The sequence below is a fragment of the Mauremys mutica genome, chromosome 1 (genome assembly GCF_020497125.1).
Source record: "Mauremys mutica isolate MM-2020 ecotype Southern chromosome 1, ASM2049712v1, whole genome shotgun sequence".
NCBI lineage: Eukaryota > Metazoa > Chordata > Testudines > Geoemydidae > Mauremys > Mauremys mutica.
Window position 1 is genome coordinate 81,236,150 of NC_059072.1, and position 18,275 is coordinate 81,254,424.

The following is an 18,275-nucleotide window of genomic DNA, read 5'->3' on the forward strand; positions in this document are numbered from 1 at the left end:
CATATTTTGGGGGTTTTGTGTGTTATCATATTTTTTCAAACATTAACTATTTCCCCACAACATTCCTGTGAAGTCGGTAAGCAGTATTATCCCCATTTTACCTATATGGAAACTGAAACACATTAGTTAAGTGACTTACTCAAGGCCACAGAAGGAAACAGAATTAGAACATTGGGGATGGAATCCTAGCTCTACTGAAGTTAATGGAAAAAGGTTCCCATTGACTTCAATGGAGTCAGGATTTCAGCCTGGATTTCCTTATCCATGTCTCTGAGTTCAGAACACTTCACATCTCATGTATTTGTATGGCAGTTCTATATATGCATAGTTCAGTGTATGTGGTACCCCTAGAAGTGCTGTGGTACCCAGAGTCTAATAAATGTCGTGCCTATTCAGCTAGGGAAGTATCACTAGAAGACTTCAATCTGTAAAGGAAAAAAAACAAACAAGAAATTGGTGTAATTTATTGATACAATGAAAGGCTGTTCACTGTCACAGCAGTGCCTATTTTGAGAAAGGAAAGTGTAAGGTATGATAACAAATAGCACTATAGTACTTGATTATTTTATAATACATATCAGGCCAAGTGTACCTGAATTCATAAATCTGTGCATTATAATAGAGTTCCTTAGTGGAACTCACACTTAATGTAGAATTTAAGAAGATAGGCGAAGAGTAGACGAACTTGCACTGGGACTGTAGGAACATTAAAAATACATAATTTGCAGTATATTTGCATTAAGAATTTAAAAAAAACACATTGCATATAGATCTGGGAACCTCTTTTCTGAAGGAAGAGAAATATTTGCAAATATAAAATGATAGTAGCAAGTAGGAATTTAGAGTAAAAAGAAAAAAATATCGATTGACTTATGAATTAGAACAAGTTTCATGCCAGCAAAACTTGCTTCTTAAACTCTGAAAATGCAAATGTGATCGTGAGATATCTTCAAATAACAACAGCCTGAAGAAGCCGGAAACATATCATGATGTCCAGTGGAATAGGAGGCTGAATTTCATTTCCATCCAGGCGGAGGTAGCGGAGATGTGGCATATTACCATAGGAACTGTGATCTTCTATGGCAATAGAGGTGGGACACATTAGAGTGCCATTGACACCTATAAATACAAATAAACTATGTTATTTAATTTGTATGAAAAAGGTGCAAGGAGATTAACTTTTTATGGTACATTTTAACAATATTTATACAGTGTTTGGCTATTCTTTTCAATACTGTAAAATATTGAATTAGTCATAATTTCAGTTAAAAAAGAGTAAGTGTGCTAAGATAGTATAATCAAATTCATTCTGTAAATGACTTGTCATGATTACTATCAATTTACCTTCTAGAGAGGTACCAGAATGTCTGCCTACATTTTGGACAGTTGGAAGAGTAAGACATTTAACTGCTAAAGTGAAATTTTCAAAAATATTCAGTGCTGGCCTAACTCTGCTCACATAGGACTCCAATGAACGCAGAGTTAGGTCAGTCCTGAGCACCTCTGAAAATCCCACTTTGAGTGTCTGCGCATTAGCGGCAGTAAAAAAAATATTGTCCAATTCATGATATTTGACATTCAAAGGCTAAGAATATTGATCAGAGGAACTCCTCTTACAAGTGTCCTTTCTAGAGTGTTAATATACAAGCTCCCCATTTCGCCTATCCTGTTGAACAATGGCTTCATCAAATTTCACATCACTGATGCACTGGGGTGCTACCATTCTTATTTTACAGGTAATAACTGCAGTTATATATAAGCAATAGATACAGTATCTCATTTTATTTCAGATAAAGATTTGAAATTGTGGCTCAAATCATTTTATTTTCATTAAAATTAGGGGTGTTACCTTCTTTAAATCTGCCCTGCTAAATTCTATCTGCAGTTTCAGTTGTGTAAAGTATTCTACACATCTTGTCTTGACTGTTGTGTAGTGATTTTCAACAGGTGCCCTGCTTCATCCTATAAGCGGCTTCAGATTAATGATGGCTGAAGTGATTTTTTTATATGTATCAAGGGCGCCAAACTCATTGGGCCAAATTGTGGCAGTTAGTTACTAACCTGAGTATCTGAGGCTGCTGATGGCTATCGTATACTCCTCAAAAAGAGCTTGAGGAGGTCTCCTGTAGCAGGGAAACACACACATTCTCTAAGCAGCCCAAAGCTAGCATAGGGCAATGTTTTTCTGTTTAAATCTTTAAAAAATATTTCTGATGTTTGGCAACAAAAAATCTGAAATATTTTTGATTTGAGGCATTTCTGATTTTTGATAGCCTCAAAATTGTCAATGAATTTTTTTTATGAAAATAAGTTTTGATGAAAACAACTTTAGTTTTTGTCAGTATTTTTAAAGGAGAAAAATGATTTCCTGAACAACTGTATCCAAAATGCCATCTGTAACATCAGCTCATGTTTGGACTTTATCTTCACAACACAAAGGGGCAGAAACCTTTTTTTTTTTAAATGAAAGTTTTTACCTTGAAGAATATGAATCTCTCATGAGAGCTACATAAATATATCAAGTTGGCCAAGATCTGAATCCTTTATTATATACCCCTGGCCTACCTCACAGGAATGTGTTGAAGCTTGTAAAGCTCTCAATATTCATGGAAGAAAAGTGCTACAGATGTGAAAAATCTAGTTATTTATTTATAATTATATTCAGAAGAGTGGGTATCAAAAGCAACCCTTACCTACAAGAATTATATATGATAATATATACTATTGATCTATGTATGTCTTACAATCAATTTATTTCATTTGTATCATAAAGCTGTTGACTTGCTATAAAGCTCATTTATGTGTCAGGCTGGGGGGAAGGATAGCTCAGTGGTTTGAGCATTGGCCTGCTAAACCCAGGGTTGTGAGTTCATTCCTTGAGGGGGCCACTTAGGGATTTGGGGCAAAAATTAGTCCTACTAGTGAAGGCAGGGGGCTGGACTCAATGACCTTTCAAGGTCCCTTCCAGTTCTAGGAGATTGGTATATCTCCAATTATTACCCTTTACCTAGGCTAAGAAACTGGAAGCCATCAGGGTGATATTTCATTATGAAAGCCTTTACTAAAAGGCATGATGTTGAATGACCTCTGTATAGCAGAAAATATCTGTCCTTTCAAGCCACATGGGATTCAGCAGACCAGTGACACACTACAGTCTAGATACAAGACAGAATGGTCACAAAATAAGAGACAAAAAATGCCCCACCATGCCTTCTATCCAAAGTTTACTTTTTGGATTGGGGTTCAAAGACCATATTAACTACTCAAACCATAGGACATGGCAATAAAAGAGCAGAAAATGCCAGACCACACAACATGTAAAAAGAAATGATCTCTGCATGGTTTGAGGGCATCTTTCACACTTCCCCTACTAGGATCTCAAAGTCCCATCTCTAATCAGTATCACCTGCCCCTGGCTGCCAATAAGGTGAAGATGTCTCCCCACTTTCCTTCATGCTGTTGTAGGGACTCCCATCCTCAGAGTTTTTGGAGTGGGATAAAAGAGTGAAATCTTTATGTTGATATACCCCTTCCTCTTTCCTCGCAGAGCTCTGGAATAGAGTTTTCAGCCCAGGAGAAGCAACATCAGTGAATTTGAAAAGTGATGTCTTCAGTCTACTTGACCCCTTTTAAAATTCTGCCCTTGCTGAAGAATTCTTAAGGAAAAGCCAGTCCCTGGTGATAGGATTGTCCATTTTCCTGATTGTCATACATGGCCATCTGCCTATGTGGATGGTAGTCTTGATAAGATGTATAATGTCTAAACTGGGAATATGGAGCCACTACCCTGGGAGAAGTATTCCCGTGGAATAGGAAATAGCCTCCACTGATGCATAACACTGCAGGCCTGCTGAACATTCATAGACCAGCAACTGCAGAGGATCTTGTTTTTATTTTTTCTGAGAAAGATTAACCCTCACCTGTCCAACCACTCTTCCTGGCCATTGTCCTTCTCCTCTGTGTTTCTATCTCTCTACCCCACTCCTCTCTTACTCCAACACGGACTTCTCCAATTTAACCCCAAGATTTCATCCCATGTCATCCTGTGTTTATATGGTTCTTAGCAAAATGGGGTCAGACCATGTCTGGGGCATTTGGATGTAACAATAAAATATATAAATAATAGCAAGCAAATTCCATAAAAAGTGATATTGGTGTCTTAGCACCTACAAATCCTATTCCTTTTATTATAAACCATCTACCTAACACACTACAGTATGGCAAGCATGTGAGGATATTCAATTATCATCTCTCAAGTAAAGAAGAGGAATAATTCTGTACATGAAAAAGATAACTTACTTTGGAAACTCTTTATGGTAATAAAGGGAGATATACCAAGCTCCTAGAACTGGAAGGGACCTTGAAAGGTCATTGAGTCCAGCCCCCTGCCTTCACTAGCAGGACCACTTTTTGCCCCAGATCCCCAAGTGGCCTCCTCAAGGATTGAACTCACAACCCTGGGTTTAGCAGGCTAATGCTCAAACCACTGAGCTATCCCTCCCCCCCTAGAAACTAGTTCCAAGCTTTACAAATTATTTTTCTTTCAGCACCTCTTTAAACTAATCACTTATCTTCTGTAAGTGGAAAAACTGATTTGCAGCCTGATCTGATGTCAATTCTCATCACTTCTGCCAGACAAAATTGCATGCTTTTGTCTTTTGACCTTTGATCCTAAAAGTCTTCTGAGATGTTAGAGGGCAAATGAGTGTCTAGTGTAGTAGAATATGTTCATATCTTGAGCAGCAGTAGTAAAATGTTCACACATTTGTCTTGTTTATTAAATGCTTTAGATTTTGGTACTAGTTTTCTATTGTAATGTTACTGTTTATAATCTTAAGGGTGAAGTAACATTGGATTAGGATATATTTAACTGGTTTTCTTCCAAACTTCAGTAACATGAAGGTTAAGTGTAAAAATTTCAAACTGAATACCAAATTTTTATAACTCAATTAGGAGCCAGTCTCATTAGAAGTAATTGGGATCTAGGTTCCTAAAGCCCAGATCCTCAAAGGGACTTAGGTGCTTAACTCCAGTGAAAGTAAGGCACCTAAATACCTTTGATCTGGGCCCTCAGGGGGTATGTCTCTTTTGTAAGTGGGGCTTAAGCTCTTAAATCACTTAGGCACTTTTGAAATTTAACCTTTTGATCTTTTTTGCTTTTAAATAAAAGATAACATGGCTGCTATTTAAAGACTTCACTGCTACCTATTACACCAGGTACATAACTGCTCACATTCCACTTATTTCAACTGTGTCCATTTAAAATGAAAGCAAATAAAGTGTGCACCTGGAGGCCTGCAGTGGATATATTAAGATAAATCCTTTTGTGAGCAGCGAATTTGCTCAGTAATGACACATGACATGAGCACTAGTTAAATCTCACTCTTTTTGTAGTCCACTTAAATGGCATCAAGCTAAGCAAAACTAACACACTCATATAAAAGTTTATACATTTGACTTTGTAAGTACAGGCAGTGAAATAGTATTTAATTAATCTGATTGTTAATAATCAGATTAATTTTAAATTAGCTGTGCACCGGTTGCTAAATCCTCTTTCCCAGAAATCAAGCTGTTAATTTTAATACACTTGTGAGATATGACATCACACAGTAATAAGGACTAACTTATTTGCCATGTTAGAGGATTTCAGTGGTGACAGGAAGGTTAGAAAATGAATTGGATAATATGTCAGACCAAAGTATGAATGAGTCAACATGTGTTGGCTTTTATTTGTTTAGTTTCTTTTGGGCAGAGCTATTAAGTGATCACTTTTTGGTTTTGATAACAGAAATAGTTTACTGGTGTGAAAAAGTTAAATGATATTAAGTGAGGTAATTTTAGTTTTGAATGACTTTTTGGTTGGGAAACCTTGATGGCATAACTGCTCCTCAGATCCTAAGTATGTCTGATTGGATGCTGGAAGTAGATTGTTGCAACCAGCACGATGATATGATGCTAAACTTAAATTGTCTTGAGAATGAAATGTGATGTTAATTATTTATACAATATGAAAACATTAAATAGATCAAAGGGATCCAAATCCTAAAATCCTGACTCAGAAAAAAAACTTGTGTGACGTCAGTGGAATTTTTTCATGAGAAAGGACTGAGTCAAGATCTCAGGATTTATCTCACATAATCCAAAAGATGGAGAAGACATAATCAGATTTTCAAAATTCAGCTCCTATTATGTCGTTATTCACATAGACAAGTGATCAGGGGCTCAGTTACTAAACAATTGGTGCTTGAAGCTAGACTCCTGATTGCATATTCAGATATCTGAATAAAGGGGCAGATTTTCAGAAGTGTTGAGCACCCAGCACCTTCATTAATCTTAGTGGGGGCTGTTGGATGCTCAGCAACTTTCAAAATCTGGCATCTTGTTTAAGTGCCTAAATATGGATTTAACAGCCTGACTTGAGACACCCATTTTATTTATTTATTTACTCATTTATTTTGAAAATCTTAACCCTTGTATGTAAACTTCTGCATCTGATGGCACAAAATGGCTAATTGCCTGCTTAACTGGGAAAGTGAGTGCCCAGGTGCACTTTAATGCATTCATTTATATGATTTGCATACCAAATGTTCTGTGTGTACAAATGCAGATTTTGTACATGCAATATTATGTGTGTACATATTTTTGTTGGCATATCTTAACATTTAAGTCTTAGAAATTGGCCCAATGTATCATCTTACTCATTATTCTTGCAAGATTGTTCTTTATAGCATATTCTTGAGTCTTTTTACTCTAAATAAGTATTTTTTCTTGTTTTCTTTGCATGTTGATTATAATACTGTCAAGACTGATGATATAAAATATGTTTTAAACCTCTCAGGAAATTAAAGGAATTAACCAGTTCAAAGACTCCTGAATTTAAGAAAATAGTCATTCTTGTGCATAACCAGACAGTGAAGTATGGTTTTTTTTGTGTGTGTGAGAAGAGATATTTAATAGGATTGTAATCCTTGGTGTGATCCCATACTGACAATATACACTTACTTTTGATCCTGTTGTGATCAAGATGAAGATGCTCAAGATGAGCATTGAAAAGTGGAATTTTAGTGAGTTGGTTGTGGGACAGTTGTAGGTCTAGAATAGATGAAACATTAAACACATTTGGGGGGATGCCATCATCAGATAATTTATTGTGGTTCAGTCTAAGGGAAGTCACTTTGGGTATTGCACTAAAGTAATTCTCTGGGATCACCTCAATAGAGTTGTTGTCTAAAAACAGCTGCATTGTATTAGCTGGAATGCTTAGTGGCATTTTCTTGAGGGAGTTTTTCGCTATGTTGAGTTGCATGAGATTGTTGAGCCCCTGGAAGGTGTCACTCTGGAGAGCACTATCCAACAGCTTGTTATGATGCAGATCTAGCATCGTAAGGTTTTCCAAGTTGCTAAAGACCCCTTCAGGGATCCTAGAGATTTTGTTTCTAGCCAGTCTCAGTTGCTCTAAGCTTGTCGGTAATGGAGCAGGCACCTCTTCCAACTCATTATCTTCGAGAAACAAGTAAAGCAGACGCTTCAGTTTGCTGAACACACCTTCTTCAATTCCATTGCTGGTAATTTTATTCTTGTTTAAATTTATCCATTTCAGATGAGTGGCATTCACAAAAGGCTTCTCAGAAATTGTTTCAATCAGGTTGTTCTGCAGATAGAGGTACCAGATTCTTGCTGGGATTGCAGGTATTTCTTTAAGTCCCTTGTTATCACAGTATAAAGCATTGGGGAAATTGGGAGGACAGAGGCATTCTTGTGGACACTCAAAGGTGAAGAGAGACCAATCCTCTGGATTCATAGCATCATAGACTTGTCTCACATTCCGAGTCCACACAGTATTGGTCAGGAATAATACCAAAAGGCTGGGATAGACTTTTACAGTCATTGTTTGCCTTACAAAGGAAAAAAAGCAATTAGGTATCTCTATGAAAAGAATAGCCTATACCAAAATCATATATTTCAGCCAAATATAAATAATTGCACTCTTCAACAGCACACTAGCTATTTTAAACTTTTTTCTGAAACAATATTTTTTTTTCTTTATAAAGTGCCAAATTCTTTCCTGACTCTGTATACTAGGGAAAAATTGGCAGTAATATTAAAGATGTCAAATAGTACAGATTTTCACCTTAGCACAATATATTCTTGATTCAAGTTAGATTCACATTGGGTGATCATTCCAAGAATCTGGAAATACTACTTTTTTATATTAAATCAATGATTCCTGTAAATCTGAAAATAGTTATTTGTAGCATTACATAATGTTTCCTATGTAGAACCACTTCATATAAACTAGAGGTTACACACAACATCACAGTAAAGACAGCTACAAATGTCATAGTGTTATTAATTCAATTCTATTGTGAGCCTCCTTGAAAGTAGTCATATGTTCCTACTTCTTTCACTCCTAAATTATAAAAGGCATCTGGATCAGATTTTCTCATCACACAAAAAAGAAAGATCAAAGAGTATTTTAACAGCTGTTTGGCATGTTCCAAAAAAGCCTGAAGAAATCTGTTTGAATAACCCATTCCCCTCTCTCTCCCCTACCCCAAGTTACAGTTTTTCTATTTTAACTCCCCTTTCTGCCCTTCATTTCCTGGTAAAAAAATTAAAAAATAAGTCCAGTATAAGGATTTACCCTGTTTCATTAAATATACAATTCACATGTTTTATATCCAATTCCATTCCGAGTTTAACACTTTCCACTATTAGACAATGAAAGAGGCATAATCACTGATAATTTGTTCCTACGGATAACATTTGGGTAACATAGTAACAATGCCTCATAGGAGCTGCTGTATTTTCTGATTTTTGACAATGATTGGATAGCATTTTTGGAATATAAGGACAAAAGATCAGCAGCACAAATTTGTGGCAAAATACAAAAAGTTACTTTGGCAAAAATAAAATTTAGATTGAAAGAACATCTCTATCACTGATGCAAGAGTAAACTTAAGGGTTCTATTATTTGTGTGTAAAATGTGATCATTTATTGCTATCACTTTTATTATTATTATTATTATTAATTATTTATTATTGCTAGAAGCAGCAAGTGCAATATTCCCACAAATCTGCTAGCCCCAGAAATTGCTGGATATTTGGAAGTATTCCAAAGAGGACAAACAAAAGATTACTAGGGAATGTCATAGTTGAGTCACACACTGAAATGTTATCCCCCTATTATGTAAATATCTATAGCCTTAAAAATATTTTTAAAAGTAATTAAAATAATTTACCTTGTTAGTCAAGTTACTGCAGATATCTGAAGCCTGTTAGAAATCACTTTACAGTGCAAAGCTTTGGCTGCTAGCAATTTGTTGGATCCTGTCCTCCGGACAATTATTAGCATATAAATCCTAAAGTACACACCAACATCCCTTGATACATTATCATTTACACCTTATCTATTCTTTCTAACTTGACAATGCTTCAGAATCTAGCTTACCTCAGCTTTCTTGGCTCTTCTCTTTCTATTGGTCACTGTGGTTAGACTGTAATAGTTTGACTCAGGCTACACGCTGTGTTTTATGAATACAGCCTAATATATACGCATCAGTGCCTACAACTTTTAACCCCTAAAATAACTAAGGCACCTCAGCACCTAGCTACAAAAAGACAGGAAATCCTGACTTTAACATCAAGCAGCAACAGTATTAAGGACACTTTCACTCAGATTTTTTAAAATGAGCAGGTTTGATTTAGATGAAATGGGTGATATAAAATGCATCTTTGTTCACAATATTATGTGAAGTGATACTTTTATATATAAAGTTTGCTTACATCATATTTCGTTTTCATAATACCTAAATTAGGGCAAAAAGAATTAAAACCAGTGCCATCTGGTCCTACGGAAGTCTTTTATTTGATTCTGATGAAAACCAGATGCATGAATGCCATTTAAAGATATGAATACTTGTTTAGGAGAAACAGATAGTAAAACCACTTGATGAGAACTTTTTAATCAAATATATTTTTAGTTCTATAAGAATTAGACGATGTATTTGACCTATTCTTTAACAAAGATATTTTACATGCTCTTCTACAGAGATGATGTAGTCTGCTAGACTTGACTTTGTGCCTCCTTCTGTGAGCTCTGTTTTTAATAATTATTGGACCAATAAAATGTTTTGCTTCTAATTTGTTTTAAACAAGTGTTTTCCAACCATTATGCTATCCAGAGCACAGATACAGGCTTCTCACATTTTCTTCTTTTTAAGTGCAAACTCAAAGTAACAATTTGATTTCAGGAAAATTAGCCATGTTCAAAGATAATGTAATGACAAAACTATTTTAAGAGAAAAGCTAATGTGAAATACTGCCAACATAAAATACATTCTGCAATCTTTATAGGGCTTTGTTTTATAGAAGTCTCACTGATATAATACCACTTTGGTTTTACTTTTGTCTGATTTGGTTCAATAAAACATAATGTTTTTATAACACTAAATATTTGGCTCTCATAAATAGGGTGAAATAGAAAGAAATCTAGTAGTGAAATAGACAAAAAGGTTCATAATTAAATTTTAACCCTTACTTTTTCACATCATCTTGCAAACACAGGGTGGTCAACCTGATTTAGCAAAACATTAAATATGTGCTTAACTTCAATGAGACTTATGTGCATCCCTGAAGTTAAGAACATGCTCATGGCCTTGATTCAGCTAAACATTAAAGTAAATGCTTAAATCCTATTTTTTTTACCTGGGACTTAAGCATATACTTCATTTTAAGCACCAGCTTAAGTGATTTGTTTAATCAGGGCTCAGATTTCTTCAAGGTATTTCAGTTATTCATAGAAAATTAATTGTTGCTAAGGCTACTATGAGCTGGGGTGTGATTTCCCCTGCTCATGTACACATACTTGTGCTTGATCTCATTGAGCTAATGCCAGTGTAAATATCGGTATAGCTGAGGCAGCACAGGTAGTGGTAGCGGAAACACCGCTGAGCAGTGCCAAGTTCATTCCTACCAGTTTCAGGTGTGTGCATACTCTGTACGGCTCAGCCACGCCTTTGCAACTGCTGCCTGTGCTACTCCAGCTACAGCACTGTTTATACTCGCACTAGCTTAATGAGAGCTAGTGCATGAACTTGTACATGAACTGGGGAATCACTCCCCTAGCATTGTAATATAGATGCAGCCTAAATTGAGGCTCATACCTATAAGAATTCTTTCATTTACACCATGTTGTGTATTTAGATCTACCATTAAAATTATTTTAAATATCTAGCAAGGAGGATAATGAATAAGGTTACAGTAACTGAATCCACCATGTTATTCCCATCACCATGAATGATGCTTTAAATATCTAGGCCTTACAATGTTTAGTCTGACCTCCATGAACAGCCATAATATTGCCATGGATTCCTCTGACAGAGAATTAAAATAGGAGTTATTTGACAATTGCAGTGAATGGGAGAAAGTCATCGAGGAGTTGGAAATATAGTTGTAGGTATCGTATTTTATTACCAGTTTTTTTTATGTTTGCTGTGAAAGGTATGTTCATGGTCATTGTAAAAGCTAGCCAATGCAATGTAAATCTGTTTTGACTTTGTAGCAAGCTTTTGCATAATGTATGGAAGGATATTGTGTTATAGAGGTCTGTTCACTACTGAACTGAGAACATCAAAATCTCTTTACTATGGAGACATAAAATAGAGAGTCCCGGAGGCAAATATCTATTGTGATAGTCACTAAACTGCCAGATGTGGTACATTTTAGAAGAAAAGAAAGATTGACTGATGTATTATGCTTTCCATTGGGGTCTGTCTGAAAGTAACCTTTAACTTGTTAATCATTTGCAGGCTTCTATTACATATTGTTGCATAATTTTATAAGAGCAGTGAGACTGTTAGGGCCTGTACTGGTTCTGACTCGGGGGTTGGTTGGGAAGCATGGCTTAGTGGTCAGGCTGCATTCTGTGACCAGCAGGTGGGGTTGTTGGTAGGGGAGCCCAGGCCCTTCCACTCCACCAGGCTACAATTCAGGGCCCTTTGGGCTACCAGTGGTATGGCAACCAAGGCTGCTTAAGGCTGCCCTCCCTGGGCCACTTCCTGTCTCCCCAACTACTCACTTAAGAATGGTCCAAGGCTTTCTTGTGCTGAGGGAGTCCAATCAAGAAAATAAGAGGGGATTACCAATGTCCACGATCTATATGCAGGAGAGAGGGGAATACTTCCTCCTTTGATTGTTTCTGGGTCCTCCCTTCCCCTTTGGGGCAGTTATGTCAGAAACTTCAGCCTTCTCTCTGCTCTGTGCTGCTGGAGCAGTGGGCTGTAGGTCTACTGTCTTCCACATCTGCCCCTAAATGAGCTGTCTCCCTGCCTTTTAATTCCTCCACCAGATGGAGCATTTGCTGCTGGTGTGGTGGGGCGGGCCCGACTGGGCCCAAAATAATCCCTTAATTCCACACTGGGTAACAAGGGGTTTATACACCCCATCACTGGGCCAAATTGTAACAGACAGCATGACTAGCTGTGTGAATACCTGCCCATCAGTCAAGAAGGAGGGCACAATCTGGCCCTTAGTGGTTTGTAGCCAGACATTCCCATCTACTGTATAACTCAGGAGCATAAAAATTGATCAAAAAGCCTTCAAAATCAGGACTGGAGCGAGAGGTGAATATATTTCATGTTGATGTAGGCACTCAGTATTACAGAAACCTCTGTGTGACCACCATGTGCTTGGGATACTACAAGGATTTGGGTGGATGGCCAGGCTGAGTCCCTTACAAAAGAGCCCAATTTTCATGACACCCTCGAAGTTAGAAAGATGGGATAGTTCAGTCCCTAGCCTGAGATTTGGGAGATTCTTGTTCAATTCTCTGCTCTATCACAGATCCCCTGAGTGACTTTGAGTCACTTAGGGTATGTCTACACTACGAAATTAGGTCGATTTTATAGAACTCGATTTTTAGAAAGCGATTTTATACAGTCAATTGCGTATGTCCACACTAAGCGCATTAAGTCGGTGGAGTGCATCCTCACTACCGTGGCTAGCATTGACTTATGGAGTGGTGCACCATGGGTAGCTATCCCACAGTTCCTGCAGTCTCTGCTGCCCACTGGAATTCTGGGTTTAGCTCCCAATGCCTGATGGGGCAAAAACATTGTCACAGGTGGTTTTGGGTACATGTCATTAGTTGCTCTTCCCTCTGTGAAAGCAACGGCAGACAATTGTTTTGTGCCAGACACCAGGGCAATTAGAAGAGCACAGGTAGATGCGCTACGCATCAGAGATGCTTTGAAAACCAGTTTCATGATTGGCCAGGCTTCGGTGTGACAGTTGTATGTGTTTCTCCTTGATGCAAACCTGCCCCATTTGTTGATTTTAATTCCCTGTAAGCCAACCACTCTCCCCACTTCGAAATAAAGTAACTATTGTTTTGAAACCATGCATTCTTTCTTTATTAATTTTTTTTTTAAAAAGAGATAAAGGACAAGGTAGCCTGGGTGAGGTGCGGGAGGAGGAAAGGACAAGGCCACATTGCTTATTGTAGCCACACTAAAAATCAAACTGTTTGAATGACAGCCTTCTGTTGCTTGGGCCATCCTCTGCAGTGGAATGCCTGGGTGCCTGGAGCCTCTCCCACCCCCCTCCCACTTTCTTCGGCGTCTGGGTGAGGAGGCTATGGAACATGGGAAGGAGGGTAGGCGGTTATACAGTGGATGTAGCAGGGGTCTGTGCTCTTGTTGGCTTTACTGCAGCTCCAACAGATGCTTCATTATGTCCATTTGCTCCCCCAACAGATGCTTCATCATGTCCGTTTGCTCCCCCATTAGCCTCAGCATCACGTCCTGCCTCCGCTCTTTACGCTTATTAATTCTTTCCTGGCCTCTGCCACTGAATGTCTCCATGCATTAAACTGTGCCCTATCAGTGAAGGAGGACTGCATGAGCTTGGAAAACATGTCATTGGGAGTGTGGGTTTTTTGCCTTCTAATCTGCTATAACCTCAGGGACAGAGATGATAGGGGGAGCTTACAAACATTCTACGCTCTACAATTCTGGGGAGACTGCATGGTTACCTGTGCTGCTGAGTTCGCCATGCTGACCAAACAGGAAATGAAATTAAAAAGATCCTGTGGCTTTTCCTGTGTACCTGGCTAGTGCATCGGAGTTCAAAGTGCTGTCCAGAGCAGTCACAATGAAGCACTCTGGGATAGCTCCCAGAGGCCAATACCATCTATTTGCATCTGCACTACCCCAAATTCGACCCAGCAAAGTCAATTTTAGCGCTACTCCCCTCGCTGGGGAGGAGTATAGAAGTTGATTTTAAGAACCCTTTAGGTCGACGGAAGGGGGTTGGTTGTGTGGATGCATTCATTTTTAAATTGACCTAACATGGCTAATTTTGACATAACCTCGTATTTTAGACCAGGCCTTAGTCTCTCTGTGCCTCTGTTCCCAATCTGTAACATGGAGATAATAATACTTCTCTACCTCGCAGAGGTCCTGTAAAGATGTATATATTAATGATCATGAGATGCTTAGATAATATGGTAATGGGGGCTATATAAGCATCTAAGATCAGTAGAAGGTCAGTGTTGAGTTATATCATTACCTCCTGCTCCATATAATTAACCTCTCCATGGGAGGGGTAGTAACATGCACCCACAATGGAGGATCCAACAGTAGCATGGCATGTAACATGGCCATGTGCTCAGGGATAAAGCTGGAATGTGTTGTGATGGGGCTCAGATCAGTAGCCATCACTTGAAGTAAATCCCCAGGCATTAAAGCCATGTTCTTTGTCTTTTCCATTATTTTGATATCTTGGCCTCATTGAGTGGATGATGCAGGGGCTATGATGTGGCTGTGAAAACCTCAAGTTTTCAGCATGCAGTTTCTAACTTGCCAGAATTTCCCCTTGTGAGAAAAATCCTAACTTTGGTAGTTTTCCAATTGTCTATTGCACTGGCCTTGGTTTTAGTGTTTCAAATAAGCTGTTAACAAATTATTGGTTTCTCGTGAAAATTAGAGGAAGCAGATACTGGAAGCTATACAAATACAAATTTACATGATATTGAATAGTTTCCTTATTCTAAAATTCCCCATTATGTACATGTTTTTCCTGTCCCCCCTACGTTACTGTTTCTTGTTTAACTAGTATAATAAATGGGCATATATAATTACAGACCAATAAAGGACAATGGGCAAGGTTGCAAAAGTGACAAGTGATTTGAGGTGCCTTCGATTTTGAGTGGCCAACTTGAGACCCTGTATAAAGGGGCCTGATTTTCAGAGTGTGGGTGCTCAGCACTTTCTGAAACCTGGGCCCCTTTAATATGTCTGAGATTGGGCAACCAAACTACAAAGAACTCAAAATCACAGTCACTTCTGAAAATTTTGGCCACGGTCCCTGTTCCTAAGTGCTTAAATTAAGATACAAAGATGGGAAACAGTAACAAACACAAGGGGCTTGCAGGGAGGCAAAGGGAAGAGAACCAAGTATAAAGATCTGGTGAATGCTTTTATTAGCATTAAGTCTATCCCAAGGGCTTTATTTAAAAAAAAAAGATGCTGTTGACAGTATTTTAACAATTAATACTGTTAGAGACTGTTACATACTCGTTAGGGTTTTACTCCAGGCCCTAGCTTTAACATTTTATTATCCAGTATATCATAATCCATGCCTAATCAAATAAACAAGTTAAGAAAAGTGATGTCAACAGAGGACAGCAACATCTCTTTGAGCTCAGAGGTGGGCAAGCTCAGGACCCCAAATGCACATGCATTTGAGCAGCTAGAAGATCTGGAGAACTGGGAGTGCCTTAAGAACTGCTGCTCAGAGGGGGAAATGGCTTACTTTTACATTTCTGCATGAGTAAGGGCCTAGTCAGCATCAAACATGTTACAAAGCTCATTACTAGCAAAACCAGGAGCTAGCTCACTAGCCTCATGGATTACAACACAGCTAAGCATATGCATAGGTACAAAATCTTCAAGGGATGTCATTGATTCCTACCCCTGCTACTCTCAAATGGAACTGGAGCTTTCTACTGTAGGACATTCTTCTGGGTTAACACAGTACAGAAGAGAAAAAGTCAGTGTGTACCTAGCCACTGTGGAGAAAGTGCTCGCCCTCTACATGAAGTATCCAGCATGGCTGAATGTGCTTCATTATGGACATACTTGGCTGTCCATCTGCCTTCTCTGTTCTGTGCTCTTCACCATGGTGACTTCACAAAAGTTCCATGATCTGAGACTGAGTTCCATGCCAGGGACTGAGAATGGAATTTGTCTTGGCTGGCTAGTTTTAACTAACCTGCTATGTGAATCTTGTTGTAAATCTGTTACCTCAATTTGCCTTCATGCTTTAAGCAATCAGCACTTGGTTGCTGTCACTGTAAATATTGAAGCAAACCTGTCCATGGTAAATTCTTTGAGTCTGGTTATTAAAATATCAGGTATATAACTGTATATGCAAATATTTATGTAATCATTATTTTTATTACCACAATAGTGCCTAGGATCCCTGATCATGGACCAGGACCCTATTGTGCTAGGCACAGTGTAAACACACAACAAAAAGACAGCCCTTGCCTCAAGATATATACAATCTAAGATTAAGATGAGACAACAGGTTGACACAGACAGCTAGGGGAGTACAAGTGACAGAGGATGGAACACAAGCTGGAAAAGGGAAAAAATAAGTTAAAGATTTTTTAGATAAATTAGATGTACTCAAGTTAGCAGGGCCTAATGAAATTCACCCTTGGGTACTTAAGGAATCTTAGAACTTTTAGTGATTGCCTTTGAGAACTTATGGAGGATGGTGAGCTCTTGGAATTGCATAAGAACAAACATAGTACCTATGTTCAACAAGAGGAACAAAGAGAAGCTAGGGGACTATGGACAAGTCAGCTTAACTTTGATACATGGAAATATACCGGAACAAAATATTAAAGAATCAATTTGTAAGCCTCTGGAGGATAATAAGTACTAGACAACATGGATTGGTCAAGAACAAATCATGAGAAACCAATCTAATTTTGTTCTGTGACAGGGTGACTGGCTTAGTGGATGGGGGAAGCAGTAGATGTGATATATCTTGATTTTTAGTAGGCTATTGAGAGAGTTCCACATGACATTGTTCATAAGCAAACTAGGGAAAGATGGTCTAGATGAAATTACTATGAGGTGCATGCACAAATGGTTGAAAGACCATACTCAAAAAGTAGTTAACAACGATTCTGTTTCAAACTGGGAGGACATATCTAGTAGGTTCCCATGGGGGTCTGTCCTGGGTCTGGTAATAGTCAATATTCTCATTAACAACATGGCTAATGGAATGGAGAATATGCTTATAAAATTTGCTTATAACACTAAGCTGGGAGGAGTTGCAAGCAGTTTGGAGGACAGGATTAGAATTCAAAACAATCATGACAAAGCAAGAAATTGGACTGAAATCACTCAGATGAAACTCAATAAAGACAAGTGCAAAGGACTACCCTTAAAAAGGAAAAATCAAATAAACTAATACAAAATGGGGAATAATCCATACTGCTGAAACAGATCTGGGGGTTATAGTCTATCACAAATTGAACATGAGCCAACAATGTAAAAAAGAAAATATCATTTGGGGAGTGCTAACAGGAGTGTCATATGGAAGATCCAGGAGGAAATAGTTCCACTTCACTTAGCAATAGTGACACTCAGCTGAAATATTGTGCCCAGTTTTGGGCGTCACACTTTAAGAACAATATAGGCAATTTGGAGAGATTCAGAGAAGAGAAACACAAATAAATGGCTTAGAAAACATGACCTATGAGGAAAGGTTAAAAACCACTGGACATATTTAGACTTGAGAAAAAAAGGTTTAATTCGAGTACCTGATAAGTTAAGGACAGTTATGAAAAAGACGGTGATCATTTGTTCAGTATGTCCACTGAAGGTAGGACAAGAAATAATCAACTCGATCTGCAGGAAGAGAGATTTAGGATAGATATCAGGAAAAACTTACCAACTATAAGCATAGTTAAGTACTGGAAAATGTTACCAATGGAGGTTGAGGAACCTTGATCTCTGGAGGTTTTAAGAACAGGTTAGACAAATACCTGTCAGGGATGATCTATGTATACTTGGTCCTGCTGCAGCACAGGTGATCAACTACATGACTTCTTAAGATCCTTTCCACCCTACATTTCTGTGGATCTATGAGACCCTACTGGTCAGTGTGGTCTCTGCACACCAGCAGCCTAACAGTTGTCAGATTCTTTTGTAGGCCTCATGGCCTGGAGCACTTTGAGGAAGTCTTGAAAGATGGAT

The 18,275-nt window shown here is 38.2% G+C and overlaps 1 protein-coding gene across 3 annotated transcripts; it reads right to left on the reverse strand.

The window, feature by feature from the left end:
* Positions 1–512: 512 nt before the first annotated feature.
* On the reverse strand, positions 513–16,170 carry KERA (keratocan). Of its 3 annotated transcripts, none has more exons than XM_044996191.1 (3): positions 16,063–16,170; positions 7,003–7,895; positions 513–1,119 (listed from the first exon to the last, which is right to left on the reverse strand). In XM_044996191.1, exons 2-3 carry the CDS (start codon positions 7,886–7,888, stop codon positions 950–952), a joined length of 1,056 nt encoding a protein of 351 aa, XP_044852126.1. In that variant the 5' UTR covers positions 7,889–7,895; positions 16,063–16,170; the 3' UTR covers positions 513–949. The 3 variants fall into 3 exon arrangements, with proteins under 3 accessions (XP_044852126.1, XP_044852137.1, XP_044852147.1); XM_044996202.1 differs by lacking the exon at positions 16,063–16,170 and adding an exon at positions 9,452–9,518; XM_044996212.1 differs by lacking the exon at positions 16,063–16,170 and adding an exon at positions 9,243–9,368.
* Positions 16,171–18,275: the final 2,105 nt, after the last annotated feature.